The 10,803-nt window shown below is 31.4% G+C and overlaps 1 protein-coding gene across 2 annotated transcripts; it reads right to left on the bottom strand.

Moving 5' to 3' along the window:
- Positions 1 to 2,290: 2,290 nt before the first annotated feature.
- Positions 2,291 to 8,790, bottom strand: LOC133782318 (lysine--tRNA ligase, cytoplasmic). 2 transcript variants are annotated; one of them, XM_062221576.1, is made up of 17 exons: positions 8,586 to 8,790; positions 8,174 to 8,249; positions 7,515 to 7,583; positions 7,262 to 7,427; positions 7,073 to 7,166; positions 6,642 to 6,727; positions 5,968 to 6,086; positions 5,811 to 5,873; positions 4,854 to 4,979; positions 4,443 to 4,725; positions 4,227 to 4,323; positions 3,985 to 4,141; positions 3,207 to 3,350; positions 3,036 to 3,104; positions 2,808 to 2,951; positions 2,638 to 2,689; positions 2,291 to 2,529 (listed from the first exon to the last, which is right to left on the bottom strand). In XM_062221576.1, the coding sequence occupies exons 1-17, from the start codon at positions 8,663 to 8,665 to the stop codon at positions 2,516 to 2,518; spliced, it is 1,839 nt and encodes a 612-aa protein (XP_062077560.1). In that variant the 5' UTR covers positions 8,666 to 8,790; the 3' UTR covers positions 2,291 to 2,515. The 2 variants fall into 2 exon arrangements, with proteins under 2 accessions (XP_062077560.1, XP_062077561.1); XM_062221577.1 differs by having other exon boundaries at positions 2,291 to 2,523.
- Positions 8,791 to 10,803: the final 2,013 nt, after the last annotated feature.

The raw sequence follows: 10,803 nt of genomic DNA, 5'->3' as shown, positions 1-10,803 counted from the left end.
TCATAAGCCCATGGTCCCCATTGTACCTTGGATAAAATCATCTAGATAGTCTCAATTAATTGATTTAATTATCAATTAGAATTATCAAAGTTGACCAGGTCAATTTTGGATAGTTTCACAGAGTTGTGTAATTTTGAGCAGAAAATATAAATTAGGGAAGATTTATTAATTAAGATAAATTGGTATCTAAATTAATAAATAAGTTTAAATCAATGTTCAAATTATAAATAATTAATTTGATAAAAGATTTAAATAATTATTTAATTAATTAAATCAATAGAAAATAATACAGACCTTGATTTTAAGTCCAATGGGCTTATAATCAAATGGAAAATTTCACGGGCCTAAAGCCCATGATAATTTCGACCTACGGCTTTAAATTGGCTATTATTTTATTGATTTTTTAATTAAATTAAATGGCCTAATTGAGTCTATAAAATGAGTGCTTAGAGAGAAGTCACACGTTCAAATTTCAGAGACGACAGATAAGTTTAATCACTAGTTTTCTAATAGTTTTATATTCTCTCTAAACACAAATATTTTTCTAAGCCTCTTTGTTATTTTACTTTCTTCTCTTTGTATATATCTCATGTATTGAGAATTGCTCACACTAGTCTAGGTGATTCTAATAATACATTGGAAGACTGTGAAGAAATTAGAAGAACAGTTCAGTTTCTTGATAATACTCTGCGACAGAAATGATACAAGAATTAGAGAAACTGAAGGAAAGACTTTTTCATTCCGTTGCGTATACTGTAAGTATTCTTGTTTTTGTTTCTCTTTAAATTCAATTTTAGAAGCATGTTCTATATTATCTTATATTAATTTGTTTAATATTAGATCTACATTAAAATAAATAAAGATTCTCTAAAAAGACTACTGGCTTGAGAAAAAGCTGTCAATTGCGGTATTACTAAAGTTTGTGGCGTATCAAATAGTTGAATTTCATCCAAGAATTGCATCATAGGACTGTGAATGAGCTTGGTATAGATAGGTCTATTATAGTAATTAACCTTGAAGAAAAAAAAAGAACTATTTAGTTATTGTTTAGTTATGCACTTAAATTGGTCTTTTGGAAGTCAAATGAAATTAATAAGACTATTGATGATAGCAGCTTCTTTATTTGACTTGTGATGGTTTGTTGCAGTCTTTTGGAGGACGAGCCTCGTTGGTCTTATCCATATACATGGGACTAGGTGGGACTAGGTGGGCAAAGTGGCAACCTCTTGCTGTATGTGCTTTTGTGCTGTCTTTCTCTTTAGCTTCGTAGTGGTTTCTTTTATTAGTTGTAACTTTCTTGGTTTGTTTTTCTTTTGCTTTCGGCCTTAATGTTATCTCTAGCGTCAGTCCTTTGATGAAGATACTATCTATTAAAAAAAAATGTATTCATATATATTTTGATTCTGAAGGTGCTAACCACATTTTTCTTAGTTTCATATTACATGGTATCCAAAAATTAAAATTAATATAATATAGGTAACAGGTATCACATATATCAAACACTTACGTTACTATATTTAACCCACGAATAAAAAAAATTAAAAACAAATCTGAAAAAATATTAGGGCAACTCTATACTTACTCAGATTTAAAATCTCTCTTCTAAATATTAAAAAATGTGTAATTAACTATTTTTATTAGTTTTAACAGTTTTTTTTAACTTTAACAAAATATATCTTTAAAATCGATTAAAAAATAGGTAGAATAAATAATTAATATTTATATTAATATAAATTTAAATATTATAATATAACATTATTATAATAAAAAGACTAAATATTTAATAATTATTTAAATTTAAATTTAAATGTTATAAAATAATAATATTATTATTATAATATATAAACTCAATTTTTATAAAATTTTAGTAAAATAAATATTTAGTAATTATATTAAAATAAATTCAAATATTCTAAATTATCATTATTATAATAATATTTAATACAATACTACAAATTCAATAATTATATTAATATAAATTTAAATGTTATAAAATATCATTATTACAATAATATATAATGCATAATCTTAATTTGTATTAAAAAATTTATCATATATGTTATTGTAAAAATATAAAAATATAAAACCTTAGCATATATAAAAATATAAAATAAATCCTAATAAGAAAGAAAAAAATATATATTTTACGTTAAAGGTAAAAAAATAAATTAACTTGATTTGTTCTTATATTTTCTAAAATTACCATAGTGATTACAAAGGATCTCAATAAAAATAAAATGACTTGCTCTTTTCATTTTCGTACATAAACGGAAGTAAAAGCCATGGTGACTGACGATTAAATCTCTTCACAAATTAATAATGTAATTCAAATCAAATGAAAAATATTACAACTATCACTGCCGTATGTGGTAAGACAATTGTTTCATCAAATAATATATCATAATAACCCCACAAGTCAAAAACACTGCCTCTCTTCCCCAGCAAAATTGGAATGTGATGCTATAGTACTGTCAAAAGTTATGGCCAAGCTTAAATGAGCAGTCTAGAAAATTTCCTAGGCCGCTGTAACTGCCAAAGAACGGTAAACAATCTGTTAAGCTCTAAGCAAAGATAAATTAAAATAACAATTGCCTATAATTAAGGGTCAGAAAACGAAAGGCAAAAAATGTAGAAGACCTTTGATCGGAGCTTCGTCTTGTGGTTTCATGGCAGGGAAAAGTAGAACTTCCTGTTACCCAGAGCAAAAATATAGTGAACGTGAGCAACTCTTTATATGTGAGGTAAAATCTGCATATGGGTTTCAGCACACTAACACGCAGGGGCACAAAAAAGAAAGAATTGCATACCTTGATATTCTGGGAATCAGAAAATAACATAGAGAGCCGGTCAATACCCAATCCCCAGCCACCAGTTGGAGGTAAGCCATACTCAAGAGCAGTACAAAATGTCTCATCCAAGGCCATAGCTTCATCATCACCTGATGCCCGGTCCTAGGAATGAACCACAACTATTTGAGAAAAAGAAAACAACTCACTAAAGAATAAAGTACACAGCTGGAGAAGCATGTAATATACCTTCAGTTGTTCAGCAAACCTCTGTCTCTGTACGACAGGATCATTCAACTCAGTGTATGCATTGCAAAGCTGAGTAATAAAGGATTGGCCAGAAACATGGTTAAAGATCGAAAACAGAAAATTATGTTAACACAAGGGAAATTGCAAATTCTAAAAGTTGGCAGAGCATACTTCATGCTTATTGATGAATAACTCAAAACGTTCAGTCAAGCCTGGTTTTGATCTGTGCCATTTTGCCAGAGGACTCATTATTTCTGGATGGTTGATGATGAAAGTTGGGTTCACACAAGTCTCTTCCAAGAAGTGCCCCACAAGCTGCATGTAGAATAGGACAACTCGATGACATATATAAAAAAAAAAAATTTAAAATTGATGCAAGTCCTGCAATAGGGCTATAAAATTTTCCAAAACATCAAACTGGAGGATTTTTCTCCAGTGATTACCATTTTAAACAATTGTACAAATATAAATACGATACTCTCACATTAATGGTTAACATACTTCACATCATGCGGCAGAAAACAACATATATGTAAGCATTACAAGGAACCAACTTAGATAATGCAGACATCAAACTTATCCCAATCACCTTAGTGAAAACAGAGATTTACATTTTAAAGATTCTAACTGGGAAAAAACACATTCTTAGCCAGCATATTGCAACTAACAAGGAAGGTAATAAAGCCTGACAGGCAGTCTTAAGTGCTGCTTCTGATGAAGAAAGCCTATACATCAATTTATATTTCCAATATGACTTTGATTTACATAACTAAATAGGAAGGAAACTATTGAAACAAAATAAAATTCCAAATCTCCTTTTATATTATCCAAGTAAACCAAAGAAACTCATGACCCTAGAACATAATTTAAACAATATTCTTTCATGTTCACTATTAACTGTGATTATGTTCAAGTTTAAACACATAAAAGAAAAAAGATGAAGTTGAACCTTGTCCAATAATCGAGTTGTTGTCTCAGGAGGTGCACATTTGATTTCATATCTTACGCAAGCATCCTTCAAATATTTATTTGCTTCATCACTAGCAAGGTCCTTTGGAATATTAAGATTGGCCATCCTCTCTAACTCCTCAATCATGTCAATCCTTCTGCAATAGGTCAAACAAATAAAAATGTTATTCAGATGTTTAATAACATACATCCATAAGCTTTACCGGTAAATATATTCCATACCTAAAGGGGGGAGTAAAGTCAATCTCAATTGGATCTGCATCAAGTCCATTTGCATGATACTTAATTTTATATCCACCAGTAAGTTCCTTGACCATTCCTAATTCAGATAAACAATGTTTAGCAAAAAAGGTATCTAGGTATTTGAGGAAAAGAAGTTAGAAAAGGAAATCACGCTAAGAATAAAAATGCTTGTAATAAAAAATATCCAACCCTTACCACTCAACATCTTCTCAGTTAATTCCATCAGATCATTATAGTCTGCAAAAGCCATATAAAATTCGCAGGTAGTGAATTCAGGATTGTGTGTTAAATCGATTCCCTCATTCCTAAATTGTTTCCCTATCTCATATACACGATCAAGTCCACCAACAACTAGCTCCTTGAGATAAAGTTCAGGAGCAATTCGCATGAAAAGCTTCATATTAAGATCATTGTGATGGGTCACAAAAGGACGGGCAGCTGCTCCACCAGCAATCATGTTCATCATTGGAGTTTCAACCTAGATGGAAAAAAAATGTTTTAAGAACAAAAAGAAAGAACAAATATTAAAAGAAAAAAAAACTACAGAATATGAACACAAGACAATAAAAATATACTGAACAAACTCAAAACAAAGCACACACTAACCTCCAAGAAATCTAGATTGTCAAGAAACCTTCTAATATATGAAATGATCTTAGACCTGGTCTTAAATATTTGTCGAACCTCAGAATTCAACATCAAATCCAGATAACGTTGGCGATATCGAGTTTCCTACCATAAGTCAAAATAAAAAATCAAACATTTATAACTGAAACATAAAATAATTACATAAATACTAAGTGCAAACAAAATTAATAGAATGAAAGAAATATTAAAAAACAAATACACTGATTCAGTATACAAACAAAGGAGAAAAGTAAAAGAAAGAAAGAAATACCACAACTAGAAAAAGTGGCAAGCAAAAATTCCCAGTTCAAAAAGCCAAGGCAAGTTACAAAACATTTGAAACAGGATCATAAGAGTATATATACTGTTTATATTCTTATATGCTAGAAATATGTAGGCTTATTTTTTGTTTGCAATTAATCGGTGTACATATATCAAATGCTCAATAAAGAAATACACATCAAGGTAATTATTGTGATTCTAAAGCTAGACAACATTGGTATGCAAAGACCGAAATGAGCACAATATGTTCTTAGAGCATCTTCAATGGACCGATGCATTGCTATATTTCAGCATTAAATAAACAAACTGCTCCAATAGTGTGCTAAGAACTTCGTCAAATTTGGCACAGCAATAAATGCGTTCTATAATTACCATACTGCTATTGAAAACTAAAAAAATGAAAATGAACAATTGAAAAATGATATTTTCAATAAATATTTAATGATAGTTTACTTTTGTAATATCAACATGCATTTATAAATGTTAATTTGCTGGACCACAATGCCAAAAATGGCAATTTGTATAATTCTTGTGCCAAATTTAGCATAGTATTTAGATCTTGCATTGGAGATAGTCTTAAACTATATAACTAAAAAAAAAAAAAAGAGTGCAATGCAACTTGCGCAAAAAAGAAAGGAGAGGACAAACCAATACCTGATCTTTCAATATGTATGTCTCAGGATTCCTGGTACTTCCGGGGACCCATGCATCAGTTTTCTGCAGAATTATTAAATTATATATATTATATACATATATATATATATATATCAATAAGTCAACCAACAAGAGAATGTATGATATTTTTTCTCACCTTCAAATTTGTATTCTCTGAACCAGTCGCAGCTTTCTGCCTTGGCATCATATGAAGACAATGGGATAAGACCATGAACGATTTTGGGAAAATACTTAACTCCCCTCTTTTAGTTTTTCCTTAACAAAATTAAAATTACTTCAATTAGTGAAGTGCATTTACAAAGAGTCATCAACCCAAACAGAACAGTATTTACAATCTAATAAGATACAATAAAACATTTAATTAAAAACACCAATGAGTTCCTACTACAAATGATGCAGGTGAAGTTAAATAAAACAGAAAAGACAGATGACTTTGGAAATCTTTGTAAATCAATTAGTTTGGACGTTTTTACTATAGCTCATTAATCTCCTGAAGGACTGGATAATGATTCAGAAGTTTGAAAACAATAAGCATGACCCATTCTGGGATTTTTCACACGAGATTGTTCTTTCAGGCTGATTCCCTAAGTCTCTTAATAATCTTTACTTTGGTCTACTAATCTATTTACCAGATAAATCTTTTTTCAACATTGAAAAAGTCTTCAATTCAATGATTCCTGTTTGCATATTCAATCCAAATCAAATTCAACAAATTCAATGTCCAAACAGCAAGTCTTAAATTATGAAGATATTATACTTATTCAAAAGAACAATTTAACAAACAGTTAGCAGGCAGCAGTAGCATCAGACCTGGAAAACCAGAGACACCAACAATATCACCACGCTTAACAGTTGAATGGAACTTAGAAAATTCAGCCTCATCCATGTCTGACTTGCTGCATTAAAAGATTAATTAAAACAAAAACAAAAAACAATGATATCATAGTAATTGTATTTTTGTTTCACAACATCAACAATACACATTAAATATTTGAAAATTCTAAAACCAATTATAACTAGCCCGCAAACAGATTTAAATTTGAGAGCTACTTGCTGTAATTTATAATCATAATAATATCCATAACGCAAAACTCTGAGGAGCAGAATGCATAATAACTATTAAGTACTTTAAGAACATAAAATTCCCAAGATTTATTATCAACCAAGAAAAAAAATGACGGAACATCAATGTTATATGAGCATACAGATTTAAAAATGAAAAAAGAAATAGAAAAAAACACCTGGCATCAGCCATGACTTGGACCTTAGCACCCCCACCGTGTAAATCATAAAAGAAAAGTTTTGAGGAAGACGATCGTTTGCTCATAATTCGGCCTTAGATAATGGGAAAAAAATTCAAATTAATGGAAACAAGAATGAACAAAATAATAACTCCTCCCTTGAACAAAGAAATCTAAAAATTTTCATACCAGCTAAAGATACAGTAACATCCTCTCGATGCTCCCCATTGCTTAAGCTTCCATAATTCTCTATGTATTCAAGGATAGACATAGATACAAAGAATTTATGAGGATAAGGATTATGACCTTCTGTCTTTTGAGATGCAAGATACTTGAGCCTGTTTTCAAAGTATTGCTGAAGCAGAAAACACGTCAAATAAGATTCAAGGAAATTTTAATCTTTCAATAAGCACCTCTTCTAAGAAAATGACTGTATTTATACCGTTGGATCCATGTCTTCATCATCAGCTGTTGCAGATTTCTTAGTCTGGGTGCTAGGTGCTGCAGCAGCCTAACAGATTTACATGTCACGAGATTTAACCATAAAAGTATAAGATATGAAGTTATCATAAAAATATAAAAATAAAACATTTCAGGAGTGGTGCAAATCTTCAGCAGGCTAGAAAATGATGTACGAATCATGTACCTCAATTCCATTCTACCTTGTAATCTTACATCTTCGACTTCATAAATCAAACAAGAAAACATACTCAAAGCTTCTAACTCCTAAAGAGTAACATCTTTATGGAATTGAATAAACTCTCACTTAAGCTCATCAGAAATAAAAAGCCGGTTCCAAATAATTTACTAATAGCACCTATACAGGTGAAACTGTGTCAATCTTATATAGTTATATAAATACATATAACAGACTGCAAGATATTACAAATAGAAGATGGCAAGCCAGTCTTACTAAGCATGTATGACATAAATAATACTTAGTTCCCATGAAGAACAATGAATAAATGCGTTAGATACTGCAAAAGTCACTCATATGAAGAAACAGAAAAAAGACACTCAAATATCCACATTTCTCCAATTTCACCATATCCGCTATAATTTCTATCTCAACTAGCTATCTGATAACTAAAATGAGAGTACCTGCTTAGCCTTTTCTTCTTCCTTTCGCCGTCTTTCCTCTTCCTTCTGCTTAATCTTTAACTCCTTCTTGCGTGCACTGTAAGCAAAACCAAAGAAAATCAATATATAACCCAAACACAAAAAGGTTTCAAAAATTTAAAAACACCACGTACAAAAATGAAAAAAAATAAAATTATATGATAAGGAACAAAAACCCTGAATAGCACTTTTGGTCCCGAAAATGGGAAATGTATTATCAAAGCCATAATCCACAATAACAGAGAATATATTAATAAATTCCATGATTACAGCCCATATGTAGCTCAATTTTCATTTCTTCAATTCCCCTCCAATGTTTGTCAGGCAAACAAAGAGAAACATCTCCCAATAAAAATTGATAAAAAAAAACAAAAATGTGTTTGGGAAAACTTACTTCTTGCTCATAGTTTCAGATGAAGAATCCATTGATAAATCGGAGACAGATTTCGCTGCTTGATCAGCTAAGTCGGCCATTGAAAGTGAGATTGAGAGTGGAGTGACGGCGTTGATTCTGGGTGAAGGGTTTTGGTTAATGAGGCTGAAACCGGAACTATGGAATAAGATTTAGCATAAAATTTACCCAGCTAGGGTTTCCCGTAGCACAAACTTACTTTTCTCTCTCTTATGTTTTTTTAAAGATATTTGCGGTAAATTCTTTTATTTTTAAAATTTTTCACATCCTCATTTATCCAACTCATTTTTTTAAAAATAATATTAATTAATTTTAAAAGAAAAATTAATAAAAATGATATATTTAAATTAAAAATTATGCTCGTAATTGGAAATTTTAACTTAAAAACATACTCATATATAAAAACTATACCTCCTTACAAAAAAATTTATAAACCTATCCTTCAAATTTAAAATTGGACCAAAAGGCCCTCATGTCCTATTTCCCTCTATCACTCTCTTGCTGACTAACCCACTCCAACTTGTCAAGCTCCTATCGAAGTGTCGCACCACCACGATTTCTTTTTAATCATTGATTGTTTAGAAATTATAATTTTGATGAAACTAAGATTGTTGAGAGTTGAAAGTTATTTCACCCTAAAAATTAGCATGAGTTTAATCACTTAGTTAGGGATACAGTTGACAGATGAATATATAGAAAAGCAGGCAAGTAGAATATCTAGCTAATGATGATGTGAATAGCTCGAGTTAGGACTTGGCAATACGACATTAAGGAAATTATCAAACCACCTCTTAAGATGATGGTCCAATTTGAGACATACAGTAGTCAGATCCCCTTTAGGGCACTCTAAAGTTAATTTGACCTAAGGTTCAAGTATTCTTAGATCACCAGCTCAATGAAGATATTAAGCCTATGGAAACTTGGTCATGACTTATACTGAAGGATCCTAAGAGACTCGGAGGCTCTTTATACACTCATTAATGCACAAGATGTATTTCACATTTATCATTTATTATCCGAGATAGCAGGAGTATATTCAGTTATGCAAACATATCCCAATGTAAATGAGAATTATCTGTATTAAATGTATACCATATTTATGCACACGGTTACTCAAACCTGTCCAGGAAATTCTACTATAAATATCAGGGATAATTGATAGAAAAAGGGACGGGCTTTTTGTATTACTGAAACTCTGCAAAAATTGTGAGAGAAGAGCAATAATATTGTCTTTTGGACTAGGTGGCTTTTAACCACTGAACCACGTAAAATTGTGTGTGTACGAAAGGGTTCTTATAAGTTCATTATGGTTTGCAAATAAGCACTAATACTCTTATTAGATTTCTAAATCTACTGTTGGCGAAAAACCGCATCAACAAAAGTATTGCTCAGGATATGTGTTTTAGTACTAGGTTTGATTAAATCGTTTTAGGCCTAATTTGTTTATGTGTTTCAAGAACTAGGTTTTTGTTTAAATTCTATGTTTAATCGATTCAATAACAATGCATATTCAATGGTATTTGCATGAATGAATATTTGTTATGTTTCTCTATATTGATTCTACACTAAATTGATGCACTTAAGTAGAATATGAAAAGTCATCCCCATTTCAATACTAGATCGATGTGAAAATGATGCTCGTATAGGTGTACCTTTAAATCCTAAATTAATGTTATAATGATGGTGTTTACCCTAAAAAATACTTACTTGTTGACATGACAAGATTAGTGTGCTCGCGGGTTGCACGTGATTATTTAGTGATTACATCCAGGTCAAGAGATCCATCCTTCTTCTTGACAAACAACACTGGAGCACCCCATGGTGAGAAACTCGGTCTAATGAACTTCAAATCCAGTAATTCCTGCAACTGAATCTTCAACTCTGTCGGAGCCATTCTATAAGGTGTCCTAGATACTGGCTCTGGCCCTAGCGCCAACTCTATAACGAACTCGATCTCTCGCTGTGGCGGCAACCCTTGCAGGTCTGCTGGGAATAAATCTGGAAACTCACATACCAATCTGGTCTCACTCGGTCCAACCGACACAACCCTAGAGGTATCCACAATGTTCGCTAGGAATCCTATGCAACCTTCCTGCATCAGGTATCTAGCCTTCAGTGCTAAAATCATAAGTACTCGCGGTCCACTAATTATCCCCACAGACACAAAGGGTACCTCCCCTTCTGGTTCAAAAGCCACCAT

Source organism: Humulus lupulus, chromosome 6 (assembly GCF_963169125.1).
Source record: "Humulus lupulus chromosome 6, drHumLupu1.1, whole genome shotgun sequence".
NCBI lineage: Eukaryota > Viridiplantae > Streptophyta > Magnoliopsida > Rosales > Cannabaceae > Humulus > Humulus lupulus.
Note: the sequence above shows the minus strand (reverse complement) of the source record. Positions and strands in the feature narration are given on the sequence as shown.